Source organism: Gadus morhua, chromosome 2, assembly GCF_902167405.1.
Source record: "Gadus morhua chromosome 2, gadMor3.0, whole genome shotgun sequence".
Classification (NCBI taxonomy): Eukaryota; Metazoa; Chordata; class Actinopteri; order Gadiformes; family Gadidae; genus Gadus; species Gadus morhua.
The window spans coordinates 23316794-23332954 of NC_044049.1; the positions used below are offsets into that span (position 1 = coordinate 23316794).

The following is a 16161-nucleotide window of genomic DNA, read 5'->3' on the forward strand; positions in this document are numbered from 1 at the left end:
GACACAAACCGCAGCGCATTGTGTTGTGGAGTCAAAGCCTTTTGTTGACAATGGGCAGATGGGAAAATTGGGAAGGAGAGAGTGGGCGCAACGCACACAACGAAGTCCTCCAGCTGGCGGCTCAGTGACGTAATTATTAAAAAGACCCAATTTCAGAGTTCAGACCCCCGTTGTGCGCATGCGCGGAAGAGAGCGGAGAGTCCCCCTCTGCGGTGTGTTGATAACGGTACCTGGCGGGGCACGGATGGGAACTGCGCGTGATTTATCTCCAGATTTACATTTATTCCTACAAAACCGAAGTGATACGTAGATGAATTGTGCACATGTTATCGAGTCCAGTTCATTGTTGAGCTTTTTGACCACTACATTATAGCCGCAAGTGGCCCCTCCGACACGGGAGCTAACGTTAGCCTCGTTAGCACGGGGGAGAACCGCATTAACAACACCTCGAAGAAGAAGGTGGAGGAAAACATGCTGTTTGTAACTGGGGTGTAGCCTGCGGACCTCCTGCGTGTGTCTGGTCTGAATCCTCACTTGGGAGTTGTGCAGTCCGCCCATCAGACCGGTTGATGCTCCATCCTCTGAAGCCTCTTCAGACCCAGCCTCCACACAGCAGGTAAGACAACCCAGTATACCATATAACCATGTCCTCACAATAACAGGCTATTGTGGTGTATTCTCAATTTGAATCACGCATGTTGTTGCGACACACACACACACACACACACACACACACACACACACACAATAAGCGAATGGTCGCAGGTGGCATGCAGGGCTGATGTAGAACTCTTGCTCATCATTGGGAGATGTTTATAGGGGAAATAACGCTAGTCAAGCTGCCTGTATCTGCGATCGGGTGGATCATCAGATAGGGCCGTTGGCTGGGGTTTCATGATGAACCATTGGCCCGTGTGTCTGGTTCTTTGTGTGAGGGCATCTCACGCCTGCAGCCGCTGGAGGACAGCTGCTGTGGGGAGGAGACGGGTCACCGCACAATGGATGTTTAGATCGCCGTTGTCAACAGCGGCGATCAGCCCAATCTGCCAATCTTCTCTACCCCTCGTCTCATCTCCCCCTTCTCCCTTCTTGACCCGATTTACAATGGCATGTGGAACGATCTTTTTGCCATTGATCTATCGTCATTATGTTATTATATTGTTATACAATATGTTTGTGTGTTCTGTATGAGCTATCTCTCGGCTAAATGGAGCAGCATATGTTTGAGAACTCGAGCTGCTTTACTTCAGTGAAATGAATGGCGTTTCAGACCCTGATTCAGCAGTACATGTGGTTTCAGCCTAGCTGTAGTAGCATCAATATCCTAGGTCTTATGTTTAGATGAGTAATGCATTAGTGGACATATTAAAATCCCATCCATAAGGTATAATGCATTAGAGTGGATATTGTATAATCATCTATCTATAAGTTGATATGCATTAGCTCTGCGTTTCCTGTTGATTCACGGTCAGCCATGGTTTTCTTCAGAGAAAGTGTTTAATCACCTGTCTTCAGTGTTGCCTTTATCTCGTTCCTGAATCAACCTGTGTTCATGTCAGCCAATGTTCCCCAAGATGTGTTTAGTGGTGCGCCATCGCCAAGGAGCCAATCAGCTTCCGGAAGCAGTGAGTCATGGCTGAGCATGTGCAGGGTGTGTGTCATCTTTATGTAGAGGACAGCGAGACGGGCAGGGGATGTTGTTTTCACTCTGAATGATTTGACGAAGAGGAAGACGGAGATAGTGGCTGAGTGAGGTGTGTGTGTGTGATCTTGCTTGTTTACATCAAATGTCAGCATGTATATTCTGACTGGGTGCCATGGCTCTCTGAGATAGGATCTGTTACATAGAGGAAGATGGTTAGCAGCAGGGATGCTTCAGGCCTTGGGTCCCACGCAAGCCTGGTGGTGGTAATGGTGGGTGGAGGAGGTGGCAGCGGTGGCTGTACCCTGTCAGGTTTTTCTTGGCTCCTCCTGCTCTCCTACTCCCTCTCCTCTTGCTAAGCTTTTCTACTGCTACTCATTAACTTCTTCCCCGCCTGCTCTCTTCGGTCATCATCCCCTCCTTTCTCCTGGTCCTGTTCTCTCCTCTCGCCTTCTCCCTGATCTCCTCTCTCTATTCTCTTACCTCTCCTCCTCCGTGATCTCCTCATGCTCTCCTCCTCCTCGCGTCTGTCTCGTCCTCAAGGCTCTCCTCCCTTTCTCCTTCTCAACCGTATTGTCCTCCTACTCTTTCTTTAACAGTATTCTTCAACCAAAAATAGAGGAGCAGAATTTGGGTCAGCAGCTCTTTCTGCTCCTATTCCTGTGTTCTCTATATTTTCTCCATCTTTGATGTGACGTCTCCATTTCCTGCAGTTGTTGCAGCTGCCCTCATTTGTCCTTTGGGATTTGAAAACAAACCACAAAGCAGCTGATCGGCCTTCTACTCTAGGCTACTGAAGCTAGATAGTTTTCAGAGAAAAATCCCACGCCTCATAAAATGTACGATGGTGGCCAAATAAAGAACCGCAACAGTTCACGACACATTATCATGTATTATCAGTTACAGTCTGAAAGGAAACACACACACACACACGCGCGCGCGCGCGTGTCAATAAACATATTGTGATTAGTGCTACATTTGATCCATTTCAATGATGGTTCGTAATGTCAGTTTTTTTCCGGTATTTTGGGGTCAGGTTTATTTCTATGGCCCTTGCAGTTACGGTCCGACTTCAAGGGCCCGACAAATTAGCCACCCCCTAACCCTAGCCCCCCAAAGGGCGAGGAAGACCTCCCTCATTAACAGTGCAAACCTTGAGAAGGGACGCAGTAAGAGGGACCCCTTCTTCCAGGGATGGATAGGAGTGCATTGGGTGCCATGATGGACAGCCACCATGGTGGATCCTAAAGGTCTCCGAATACTGAACGCTCCTCTTTCTGTCTTTCTTCCCCACAGATGAGTCGTCTCTGGCGGCGAGACATGGCCCTGACCGGCCAATCGAGCCGTGGTCCTCCAGTGGGACCGGTTCCCGGGGCCCCCACCATGGCCACCCTGGGGGGTCCCATCTCCTCTCCCGTCCCTGAGACCCTCTTGGTGATGCCCACCGACCCGATCTTCCTCATGACCTCCACGGCCCAGACCATCTCCGGCGTATTCGTGTGGACCGCCCTGCTACTCACCTGTCACCAGGTAACACCTCAGACTCACCTGCCACCAGGTGACACCTCAGACTCACCTGTCACCAGGTGACACCTCAGACTCACCTGCCACCAGGTAACACCTCAGACTCACCTGCCATCAGGCAACGGACACTAACACCTCAGACTCAGCTGTCACCTAGCCTGGCTATACCCATGCTGCCTTGCGCGCGATTTCATTTCGCGCTGCTAGGCAGCCTGGATTCCATGGATCCGAGATCGCCTGAGATAGGGAACCATTCACAGAACGGGGAGGGACGGCAAGACGATGAAGACGTCTATGCGACACACTCATTGTCTTCTTCCTCATCGAATTTCTGTCGCTCTGCATACGTCATCTGGTATAATTGATACGATTGGCTATGAGCTACGTACAGACTCATATGGTAGACATTTGTAGCGCCCATTAAACGGCTCCGGGCAATCGTAAACCACGCCTAAAATACGAGAAAATGAATGTGTGGTTCCCAGACCTCTTCTCAATGTAGATTGAGATGAGGTCTGGCGTTAGTCAGGCTAGCTGTCACCAGGTTACACCTCAGACTCACCTTTTACCAGGTAACACCTCAAACTCACCCGTCACCCGGTAACGTCACTCACCTGTCACCAGGTTACACCTGAAACTCACCTGTCACCAGGTAACGTCACTCAACTGGTTACGTTAGTTTAAAACCTCAAACTCACTTGTCACCAATATTAGTTTAAGACCAAATCAGCAGGTAACATTAGTTTAACACCTAAATTAAAACCTGGGACCAGAAAATGATTAAGACCCCAAACTCTCCTGGTAACATGAGTTTAACATCTGTCTTTTAATATCTATCCGTTTAACATTGGTCTCTCAGCTCAAGCTCATTTGTTAGTTTGACTTTAATCTCACCCTTTATCAGGGATATATAGTCCCACATGCGTTGATTACCTTAACCTGCGGCCTCTCATGCTTAATGTCTGTAGCAATGTCCCTGTTATATGCCGCACTCCACCATGGAGACTTTTATTTTACTTAGGCCCCGTTTACACGAAGGGAAAACGCAGATATTTCCAAGCGGTTTGGCCTCTCATTTACACGAAAACGCTGTTTTTATCACAGAAAACGATCATTTCTAAAAACTCCGGCCAAAGTGGAGATTTCTGAAAACGCCGGTTATGTGTTGTCGTGTCAACGGGGAGAAACAGGGTTTTAGGTTCTGAAGCGTCACATTATGCGCCAGGCAATGCTTCACGTCATATGAGCGCCCTATGTTTACAGTTTGTTTCTTACAGGAAGACGCTCGTGTTATTCGTTGTTGTTGATTCTGATTGGCTTGCATGGCTTTATCCTTCTCCCTAAACTGCCGCCCATAGGTTTGGCATAGTTATAATGGTGCTCGACGGCGTATTTATGCGTTTTGATGTAAACGACAACTTTTTTGAAAACGATGTTGTGTGCACAATGTTATTTTTGAAAGCGGAGGGGGGGAAATATTCGTTTCTATAAATACCCTGCTACGTATAAACGTGGCCTTATTTTGCTAACTTTTAATGAGTGATAGTGTTGAGGACATTTGATGGTAAAGTTTGTAGTTAATGATACATGGCCATAAAGCCATTGAGGAAAACTTTTTTCTGAGTGTGTGCACGGTGCAGTGATGGCTGGCTGAACCTTTGCACACTGATTACTCAATGTGCAACAGGTGTGCAGCCTCACCCAGCCCCAGAGTCCAATCAGACTGGGCCAGGTGAGGCTGCTTCAACCAGCCATCCTCCACACACACTCACACGGCCCGATTGGCCGCGGTCACCGCAGCAGATAGGTTCCACTCTGGTCAATGAAACCATTTCCACCGGGCGCGGCTGCGGAACATCTCAGCAGCGTCCCAGGAGCGGCTCGCCGCAGCGCTATCATTCCGTAGCATTTATATTTTTGACGTGAGCCGTTGCTGAACCGCGTCAATTTCCACAGAGCAGATCGAGCCGCGCAGGAAGTGAAAAAGTAAAAGCCATAGAGCATCCGGTCAATTTTCTAAATAAAACACAATACTCAGCTCTTGTAGCCTATCACAACTTCACATCAACATTATTACGTCATGACCGGTGGCACCAGGTCAGCAGTCAATCAATCAAAGGGTCTCAGAGGGTCGGCAATTCGGCATTGTCGAAGTTCAGCAACATGAAGTCATTTATGTACCAAATCATCCTTTTTAAAAGGACAATGGCCGGAAGGACAAAGCGTGGCATTTAATTGCAGTAGTTTTGGGAGTGGAAGGTGAGTACATTAGGTTTAGGAGTATTGCGTGATCTCGCGTGAATACGGCTGGCTCGCAAGGCAGCGCTCTGCCGTAACGCGCCCGGTGGAAATGCACGCAGGGCAGAAGTTGCAGCGGTTCCGCGGCGCAGCAGTGCCGCAGCCGGAACGCGTCCGGTGGAATCCCGGCGTCACAGTGTTAACCCTCCCCTTCCAGCCTCTCTAAAAACCAAACCCAACCAAAGACTGCACTAAAGGGTTGATTCTTCATAAAACAAAGGCTCTTTATCTTGTTCAGTTCACCACCGATTATTGGAATTGATTTGCCTTCTCGTCAGGAAAAACGTGATTTAGTGTGTTTAGTGTTTAGTTTCGTTTACATCGTTCCTCCATCACCTTTGTGTGTTGACTGTTATGTAAGAACGCTCAGCTGAGCTGCGTCTCTGAGCTTCCACTATTGTGTGTGTTTATGAGTGTTATTAGAGTGTGTGTGTGTGTGTCACAAATAAAAGAAGCCCAAGGATGAGCCCTGCGTCGCCGTGGCAACAGGTGCTGCCATCATATCACATGGAGATGGGTGGGGAGAGGCGGCCTGGTGTTGCCTAGCAACTAACCCTCCCTGTGAGGTTACATTCACACACTTTGCGGTGTGTGGTTGCGTGTGTGTGTGTTTGTTTTGAAAGCTGATCCGTGACTTTGTACATGAGGTGAAATAGAGATCGACTGAACCTCAAGGGTCACACTGACACACACACACAGACACCTCCGTAGTTGTGTGTGTCAGCCCATGATTTGGCCTCTCAGTTGATAAGGCAGGGTTAACCACAATCTCAAGTGCTGTTGTTATGACAACGCAGCACCATGCACTTCAACTGACCAGGGTAAACGTAAGAAAATCTCCAACTCGGTGTGTGTGTGTGTGTGTGTGAACCTGCAGCAGCTCTAGATTGTTGTGTGTGCATCTGTACCTGCAGTACACACACACACACACACACACACACACACACACACACACACACACACACACACACACACACACACACACACACACACACACACACACACACACACACACACAGAGTGTGTGTGATTGGTCTCCCCATCTCCTCCCTGTGCTGGGACACTCTTCCCTTGCTGATTACCTGGAGTGTTGGATGGTTCAATGCAGAGAACGGGGATTAATAGACTTTATATTTGTCTTATTATTCCAGATTCTATGTGTGCTAGACTCCTTTTCTGTCCACTCTTTGTCTCCCATTATCACCTTTTCTCCTAGAATCCTTCTCTGTCTCCTAAAATCCTTTCAGTCCCCTAATTGTCCCTTTATAATAGACAAGCTGAAGTCACAGGCTGCATACAGTAGAATAAAAGAGGCTCTCTCTCGCTCTCTCTCGCTCTCTCTCTCTTTCTTTACCCCCCCCCCCCCCAGATCTACATGCACCTGCGGTACTACAGCTCGCCCAACGAGCAGCGCCACATCGTGCGCATCCTCTTCATCGTGCCGATCTATGCCTTCGACTCCTGGCTCAGCCTCCTCTTCTTCACCAACGAGGAGTACTACGTGTACTTCGACACGGTGCGCGACTGCTACGAGGGTAAGGAGCGCTGGGAACCTTCTTAAAGGGGCGGTACCACGCCACCAGGTGTGAGTGTGATCAGCCGTTACAAGCCCTTTTTAAACCACGCCCACATCATAAGTGGGCGTGTCAACTTATATGTATGAAGGATAGATAAGCAACGTTTGCTATAGTCCAATGTGGACGGATCTATCCAGTATATATCTAGGTGGACACGCCCGCTACAGATGTCACTAGACTAATGGCTAATCACACTCACACCTGGTGGCATGGTATCATCCCATTTAAAGCATCTGAGACCAGTATCGGTCTGGGGGTATCAATCCACCTTCTCTCCTGGCTTCACTCAAACATCCGTAAACGATAAAATTTGTTAACATGACTTCCTTCTGCCGATCCTTCCTCAGGGCGTTCAGTGTAAGCACGCCCGACGTGAATATAAACATCAGAGGAAGCACTCTGTGTTTGTGGAAACACAGTTTGTAAAATACTTGTGATGATTTTTTGGTCTGTGAACTTTCCCTGACTCTGTGCTGACACAACGTGCATAGGTTCTTAGAGAGAAGGCTGTTCAGTTGTTGTTGATGTTTCAGTTGTTCACACGCTCAATACTCTCAGGCAGAATCACACACTTTCTATCGTTGGCCGGCTTTATAAAGTTGGGTGTTGGGTTTTGTGCACCTTGAGATGAAACCTGTAGGCTGAGATACTGAACCTTTCATTAGCTATGTTTTAGTAAAACTGTTGTGTTCAGTTATTAATATCGCGTGGGAATGCTGGATGTTGATCACGCTAATTAATAATATACTGTCTCTTACGTAACCACTTGTCTTATGTGTGGCATGGCTCATGGGGCATGGCATTATCTAGTGCACGTTGGGGGTTAGATTCCCAGTGATGCATGCGATGATGAACTCATGGTTTGGTTTAATCACACGATGACTCAAGTTTGGCTCTGATTCCGGTTTAAACTAAATCTTTAAACAACTTCTGGGGCACAGATTCTTGGCTGGAACCAAACACGACCTAGTTTCCTATTGCGGGGAGGAAGTGGTCAATAGTCACTTTTTTACAGTTTACTGCTGGCTGAGTTTGTCTTGTATTAATAGCAGATCAAGCTCTACATATCCCCGCCCCCAAAGACATGATTGGTCGAAACATATATGATGCGAAAGAAAGGGAAGACTTTAGATATTAATCTAAAGTTCAATATCTAATATCTATCAGTCTTTAGATTCATATCTACTGTTAAATCGAGTCATGGTGTGAATCAATCAATCCATGAGTTCATCATTGCAAGTAAGGCTTTAGATATGACTCTACAGCCTGATTTACTACGACTCTGTGTCAAACTGTCTCCTCACTCGCTCTGTGTCCCCAGCATTCGTCATCTACAACTTCCTCAGCCTGTGCTACGAGTACCTCGGCGGAGAGAGCGCCATCATGGCCGAGATCCGCGGGAAACCCATCGAGTCAGTCTGACCCTTTGACCTCTTCATTTAACTTCCTGCTCCAGTTTACATGACTCGCTCTGCAATAAATGAACTCAAATCAACTGTTGTTCACGCCACTGTAAACCCTTTACACTCCATCACTGCTTTAAACTCGTTGACTGTTTTTAACACTTTATCTCTGCTTCAGACTCGTTAACTGTTTTACTCACTGCTTTGAGCTGACTTTATAATAACAACGATGGCTGCATTTAACAAAATAACAGACACGAACCTTGCCACTTTCTCGTCATGAAAGACGTCGGGTCTTTCATGACGACGGGTCATGAAAGAAATGTAAATGTCTGTTATTTAGTTTAAGTGTGTGGTGGTGCCCCCCTCCCTCCCCCCTTGAGCTGTGCCGTACTAAGACTCTGTGCTCCCCAGGTCCAGCTGTGTGTACGGGACCTGCTGTCTGTGGGGGCGGACCTACTCCATCGGCTTCCTGCGCTTCTGCAAACAGGTGCGCGCGTATCTCTGTTTCGATGCTCCACCTGCTCACATCTGAGCCCGGTCCACCGGTTCAACGCAGCACTAGCTCCTCTCCGATGGTGAAAGCTCTGCTCTGAGTGTTTTCAGGCTCATTGGTCGAGTTTGACGCCATGTAAGCGTTCTCCCCCCCTGACTTTCTTCTTTCCACCGCCGCTCTCTGTCGCCCCCTGCAGGCCACGCTGCAGTTCTGCGTGGTGAAGCCCCTGATGGCCGTGATCACCGTCGTCCTGCAGGCCTTCGGGAAGTACCGGGACGGGGACTTCAAGTACGTACCGGAACGGACACCTCGTTTAGTAAAGAACACCTGCTTCTCGAGCAGTAGCGGCTCATGGGTCAGAACCGTTGCCGTGGCAACGGTTCTGACCCATTAGCCTCTACTGCTGGAGGAGCAGGAGTGAATTCATAGAACTTCACCGGCACACCATCATCATCATCTTAATAATACACTTTTGAGTTCCGATCTTTGTTTGGCACTGTTGACATGATTACCAAAATTATATTTCTTTCATTAGAAACATTTTTACCTTTTAAAATGACATGTTTTTCTACTAGTGTTTTTTTTTTACTATATTGGTCTTTTCACACACATTTCCCATCTTGAATTGATAAAGCACATCTGTGTACTTGTTATTTCATGAACCAATGCCATAATCTTGGCATTGGTTACAGTCTGAGTATTCACTCAGTGTTCAGTCTGTGGCTGGTCCCTCTCTCTCTGCTGACCAAACACTCCTCAGAAGCTCCTGTATTGACTCACTCTGACCATTAAGTGCATGACATGCAATTCTTTGAGGTCGTTCCCTTCGAGAATCGCCTTTAACAAAACTCAGGAATAGAGTAAACCCTAGCTAGCTCCTTCTAGACATCTGTTTATGTTTGTTGCAACCACACCTTGTGAAATCAAACATGTAATTAAGATGATCCAATAGTTCATGCCTTTGTAGTGGTAGTTGTTGTAGCAGTCATGCACTTGATGTTCGTTGTACGTCCTGGCACACAAAAATTGTACCTAGCATTGTGTAGCATCTTATCTTAGCTACCTTTGTTGTATACGGGGAACGGGTTAACCTAGTGCTTGGCACTTGGTTCTATGAACATCTGTACTGTACTGACAGCCATATATTGTTTTTTATATTCCTAAACTCCCTAAATGTAAATGTAGTCCGTCCATTCAGACCGACTCTAAGGCTTGACCAGATTCATTCCGTGTAGAGCCACTTACCCTCTCCCCTCCTCCCCCAGTGTTGCCAGCGGTTACCTGTACATCACCATCGTGTACAACATCTCGGTGAGCCTGTCGCTGTACGCCCTGTTCCTGTTCTACTTCGCGGCGCGCGACCTCCTGGTGCCGTACAACCCCATGCTCAAGTTCTTCATGGTCAAGTCGGTCATCTTCCTCTCCTTCTGGCAGGGTGAGAGCCTGGCACCTCTCTCAGGCACCTTCACTGGGTTCATGTACACATGGATCATACATAGTCTCACTACCTCTAGTAAATACACCCACCAAACGCACACAATGCACCTCCAAATTCATACATTAAGTTATTCTTCCAAACACAAACTCCAAAATGGAGACCTTACACTGAATCTCTCTCGCTCTCGCTCTCTCTCGCGCTTGCTCGCGCTCTCTCTCTCTCTTTCTCTCTCTTTCTTTCTTTCTTTCTTTCTTTCTTTCTTTCTTTCTTCTTTCTTTCTTTCTTTCTTTCTTTCTTTCTTTCTTTCTTTCTCCCCCCCCCCCCCCCCCTCTAGGCATGCTGCTGGCCATCCTGGAGAAGTGCGGGGCCATCCCTCAGATCAGCTCGGCCGAGGTGTCGGTGGGCGAGGGAACGGTCGCCGCCGGTTACCAGAACTTCATCATCTGCATCGAGATGTTCTTCGCCTCGGTGGCACTGCGCCACGCCTTCACCTACAAGGTGTACATGGACAAGAGGCTGGACGCCTACGGTACAGAGCCTCACCTAGTGTCACCTGACCTCACCTAGTCCCACCTAAAAAAATTTGTCATATGTTTATATTAGAGCTGTCAAGCGATTAAAATATTTAATCGTGATTAATCGCATTAATGTCATAGTTAACTCTAATTAATCGCGATTAATCGTAAATTATTTTTCTATGCTAAATATCCCTTGATTTTTTTGTCCCATAATTCTTCTCATTTTAATTCTCTTATTAACATGGTGAAGTGCATCGGCTTGCCTTGTGCAAATGATTTTTTATTGATAACAACATTGGCATATACACTGATCAAAACAGGACGATACAAAAAAAGAGCCTATAGTGCAATTAAACGACTGCTTTGAACAAATGTCATTTGAACATAGCAGTCAGGCTACTGCTTCTTTGTTTTGAGCCAAAGAAAAAAAAAAAAAAAAAAGTTTTTTTTTTTTCTTTTTTATAAAATAATTGCGTTAATCGTGCGATAAAAAATTTAACGCCGTTAAATTTGGGTTGCGTTAATGCCGTTAATAACGCGTTTAACTGACAGCTCTAGTTTATATGTTTGTTTTCTTCTGTAAACACACACACACACACACACACACACACACACACACACACACACACACACACACACACACACACACACACACACACACAGAGACTGTGTGTCTTTCTTACGAACTGGTTAACTGCTCTACCTGCAGTCCCTCTTTACACTAGCTCTCTGTCAGTTCTCTTCATCATCGTTACTCTCCTCTGTTGTCTCTGCCATGTCCTCTTTCCCTCCTCCCCCTCTATCCATCTCTGTCTCTCTCTTCCTGTCGCGCACTCTCTCTGTTTTGTCTCTCTCTCTCTCTCTCTCTCTCTCTCTCTCTCTCTCTCTCTCTCTCTCTCTCTCTCTCTCTCTCTCTCTCTCTCTCTCTCTCTCTCTCTCTCTCTCTCTCTCTCTCTCTCTCTCTCTCTCTCTCTCTCTCTCTCTCTCTCTCTCTGTCTGACTCCTCTGTTCTGTGTTTCTGCTCCCCCTCTGTGCTGCACTCTCAGGTTCCTTCCCTAACTATGGACAGTACGGTAGGTTTTCTGCTAGCTGCTAATGCCGCTATTAGCGTAGCGGGTAATAGTGCTGCTAATGGCACTGCGACCCTCTTCCTTCACTTATTCGTCTTGTACCTGTCTTGTGTCTGTTTGGCTGTTTTATAGTGCATCTGTTTTTACCACCTGCTGTGATATTGATTAGCCTTTTCATGACAAGCCATTACACTTGTGATGTCACTAATGGGTTGATTCTGAAACGGCTTGTCGTGGCTAATCAACACCACACCTTGTGGTAGAATGGGGGCTCGTTAAAGGGTATGGCTTCGTCATTTGCCTGAGAAGGAACTTATCTTCCATCCGTGACGTGAATATGATTTTAAATCCATAACCGCCGGCGAACTTCATATATTATTTTGCTACGAAATGGTTTGCCGACACAGGATGGAGTTTTGACATCGCCTGCGTGAACATCATTCAGTCCGTTCTTCTCACCGTCATCATTCTCTCACCTCTCCACCCTGCTCGGTTCATAAAGCCGTCTCCCTCCCTCCCTCCCCCCCTCCCCCTGGGATGTCAGCAGACCAGTACTTCACTACCATGTCTCCTGTAAACTGCTATTGATGTCTTGCCTACCATCTTATTAAAATGCCCTGAAAGAGTTAAGTCCTAGATTCAGGACTTAAATATACTTATTATGGAACAACATAATATCAGACTTAACTCAAGTTGTGACGTTGTGACCTAGACTGTATAGGGCTGTGGTTGTCAAACATTTTCTACTGGTGTACCAGAGTAGTGTAATAGAATATAGGGCTGGGTATTGCCAGGTACCTCACAATTCAATTAAATTCGATTCTTTAGGTCTTGAATAGATTCGATAACGATTCGATTCAATTTGATATTGATCCATTTAGAATTATTTAGAATTTGAAATGGTTAATTTAGAATTAACCATTTCAAATTGAATTAACCATTTCATTGTGCTTTAACTAGCACAAATGGAATACACCATTGTATAGTATTGTTCCCGAGCTAAACTTGCAGCATAAAAGTTATAATCATAACATGGACAAATGTAAAAGGGCATGTACATTATGCATACTCGCTTCTAGATTACAATGACTCAGTTGCTTCGTTTTCTCTTTTTTTTTTTATGGAAATATTCGATTTCCAAAAAATTCTGAATCGAAATTGAATCGAGAACAAATAAATTGCAGTGCAATGATGAATCGATGTTTTTACCCAGCCCTACTAGAATAGCTCCTTAACCGACACAAAATAAAATAAAACATAAATAATTTTGTTTTATTTGGCAGTGTAAACATTAACATTAAAGGGGTGCAAATACTCACAATTTAGTTAGATGCATGTGCCTGAGTACCCCCTGCAGAACTCCAAAGTACCCCATGGGGTACACATACCCCCATTTGACCACCTGAACTACCTGAATAGGGCATAGGGGTGAATTGAAGCGGGACCTGGTGTGTGCTGGTGTGTTGACATCCCTCTGACACTCCTTTGCCTTCATGTTGACTAACTACCCCCCCCCCCCCCTGCAGGTCGCTGCGCCCCCATGAAGAGCATCTCCAGCAGCCTGAAGGAGACCATGAACCCGGGGGACATGGTGCAGGACGCCATCCACAACTTCTCCCCGGCCTACCAGCAGTACACACAGCAGTCCACACTGGAGCAGACGGGGGGGCCGTCCCTCTCCCGTAGCCATAGCAACGTCAGCGCCCGGGCCGACAACGAGAAGACCCTGCTGCTGAGCTCCGACGACGAGTTCTGAGGCGAACGCACCCTAAAGGAAAACAAACAAACAAACACACACACAAAACCTGTAACACACGAAACACGTAAACACACACGTGCATACACACATAACACATACAAAGCACGGATATACAGAAGAAGTTTCACAAACACACACACACACACTCACATGCTGGTTTTCCAAGTCAGTGACTTTTCCTTGCGTGACAACAAGCCAATCCGTCTCGGTTTGACCGGGAAGCTTTTGCGTGTTTTTGCCGATGTTTTTAAGTCAATTTCGGGGGACCGGTCCGAACAGTTCCCCGACATATTTTGGAACAGTTCCGACATATTCCAAACGGATCAACCATGTTTCACAAAAAGTTCTGTCAGATTCCGAAGTGTTCGAGGATATTTCGGAAACCAAAATTCTGACAGAATTAGCGTCATCAGGAGAGCAATCAGTGAATAATATACATCTTGCTGTAATTTACTTCAGGTCAACTTGATGAGTTGCACGTTGCATAGAAAGACACGTATGCCAAGTTTATTCAAACCCAGGCAAATGCCAACAATAACCGATATTCTACACTTCTAATCAAACCGATCCTGATGTATAATAGATACATAGATATATGAGGCGTTACGGCTTATTTTATGAATGTTAGCTCTGCCCCTAGAGTCAGAGCCCCATCAGGTACCAGTCATCAGGCCGGTGGTGTAGTCTGATCACAGCTGGGGTATAAGTAGATAGACAGACAAGCCTTCCAATCAGTTCATTCAGACCGAATCAACTGATTGGACAGGCCAGAAACAGATATCAGATCTCGTACCTTTTTTGTCCGAGCATTTGATTTATTGATTGTCGGGATGTAAACATGATTCAAACAATAATACAAAAAATGCTTCTGAAAATCAAATTGCATATCCTAGCTTTAAATATTCTGGTATTGCTAAAAATGGCCCAAAAAAACAGGTGGTTTTGGTCTTAACAGAACGTCTGCCTTAAGTCAATGGTCAACAGATATATGTGGGAAATGCTGAAGACATTTATGGCATTTATTGACACTAAATATTGCTGTACTGTATTTTAATATATACATATTAATTTTAAGTCTTAGTTCATTCTTTTTTAATGTTTTCTATGACCTAAATGATATGACTTGGGAAAAAAAAGAAGCCAGTTGGGAAACTCTATATTCCAGCGATAGGGAGAGTCCTTCCACTGTTTGTGTGTAATATTATGCTGTGTGTTTCTATGGGCGAGTGGAGCAGGAGGTTGGTCTGTTTTCCCGCTCTTCGTCGTGGTGTGGGGCGGGGGAGGGGGGGTAGGCATTAAGCAGTTGTATTTTACGTTACTGATTTCCCTTTTGTATTCCTATTGATGTTGGCTTCTGAAGCTCCCCGGTTCCCCCCCCCCGGTGCCTGGCTGAGGATACCTAGCGACCCGGAGCCTGGGTTAAAGTATCCTAGACCCCTAAGCCTGAGTCAGGGTTTATAGGGACCCTAAGCCTGGGTCAGGGAACCTTGTGACCCTTAGGCCCAATCCCATTTCTACCCTTTACCCCTTCCCCTTACCCCTCCCCCTTGTTTTGAAGAGGTAAGGGGGAGGGGTAAGGGGAAGGCGTAAGGGGTAGAAATGGGATTGGGCCTTAATGTCAAGTTACCTAGACCACTCAGCATGGGGACCGAGGACCATTCTTTTAGGGGATCCAGCACCAGCTACTCTGACTTTTAGTTTTCGCCTTCACGTTTTGTGTCAAAAATGCAGAATCGATAACACAATAGTCGACCAAATGACAAAGTGCTTTCAATTTAATTAGAGCAAAGCTTTCTCTTTGTGACTACTGATGTTTGCCAGGGATAGAGAATCTACGTCAGCCAATGAGGCTTGGCGACCTCTTCTGGCAGGCTGCTGAGCTACCTCTGTCAGCCATTTTTAAAGTTCACCGCCAACCGTCGTGTGGTTAATCTTATAGTCGCTCCGATTAATGACGTTGTTTTTGTAAATCACTTATCGTTACAGCGAGACTATCTGCTCTTTGGTTGAGCACACACACACACACGCTTTGAGCTTCGATCCATTGGTTGTTATGTTTAAGACAGTGAAATGAATGCCTTAGTTGTGTTAATTCCCTGGACTCAGCATCCATCTTAAGCTCATTGAAGAAGCGATGAAATTAGGCTTTTGATACTGTGTATTCAAAAGGGTATATTTTAATTAAAAAGCTGAATATATTATACCAGAAATAAGATATTGTAAATACCTCTTAATTTAACTCTGTTCAAAATGTATGATGGTGATTTTAGTGTTGGCTTAGTGCTTTTGTTGTCTTTCACAATTCTTAAGTCTTTCTTTTAATTTGTACATTAGTATATCACTGTGTGTGAAAGCAAATAAAATATAGGAAAGTTATAACAATTTTAGTTGTATAATTAATTAAACATGTGGATGGGTTCCTTGTGTCTTACTTTC

The 16161-nt window shown here is 45.9% G+C and overlaps 1 protein-coding gene across 2 annotated transcripts; it reads left to right on the forward strand.

Moving 5' to 3' along the window:
* The first annotated feature begins 170 nt into the window (after positions 1–170).
* Positions 171–16143, forward strand: LOC115561307 (transmembrane protein 184B). 2 transcript variants are annotated; one of them, XM_030381264.1, is made up of 10 exons: positions 171–616; positions 2939–3172; positions 6834–6999; positions 8363–8453; positions 8859–8934; positions 9137–9228; positions 10206–10375; positions 10713–10907; positions 11943–11969; positions 13493–16143. In XM_030381264.1, exons 2-10 carry the CDS (start codon positions 2939–2941, stop codon positions 13720–13722), a joined length of 1281 nt encoding a protein of 426 aa, XP_030237124.1. In that variant the 5' UTR covers positions 171–616; the 3' UTR covers positions 13723–16143. The 2 variants fall into 2 exon arrangements, with proteins under 2 accessions (XP_030237124.1, XP_030237132.1); XM_030381272.1 differs by lacking the exon at positions 11943–11969 and having other exon boundaries at positions 174–616.
* The last annotated feature ends 18 nt before the right edge of the window (positions 16144–16161 follow it).

Bases quoted from the DNA above. Each gene is read 5' to 3' on its own strand.
- LOC115561307 (XM_030381264.1), top strand. From the start codon at position 2,939: ATGAGTCGTCTCTGGCGGCGAGACATGGCCCTGACCGGCCAATCGAGC. The intron at 7,000-8,362 runs GTAAGGAGCGCT...CTGTGTCCCCAG, and splicing joins GGTGCGCGACTGCTACGAGG to CATTCGTCATCTACAACTTC. The intron at 10,908-11,942 runs GTACAGAGCCTC...CTGCACTCTCAG, and splicing joins CAAGAGGCTGGACGCCTACG to GTTCCTTCCCTAACTATGGA.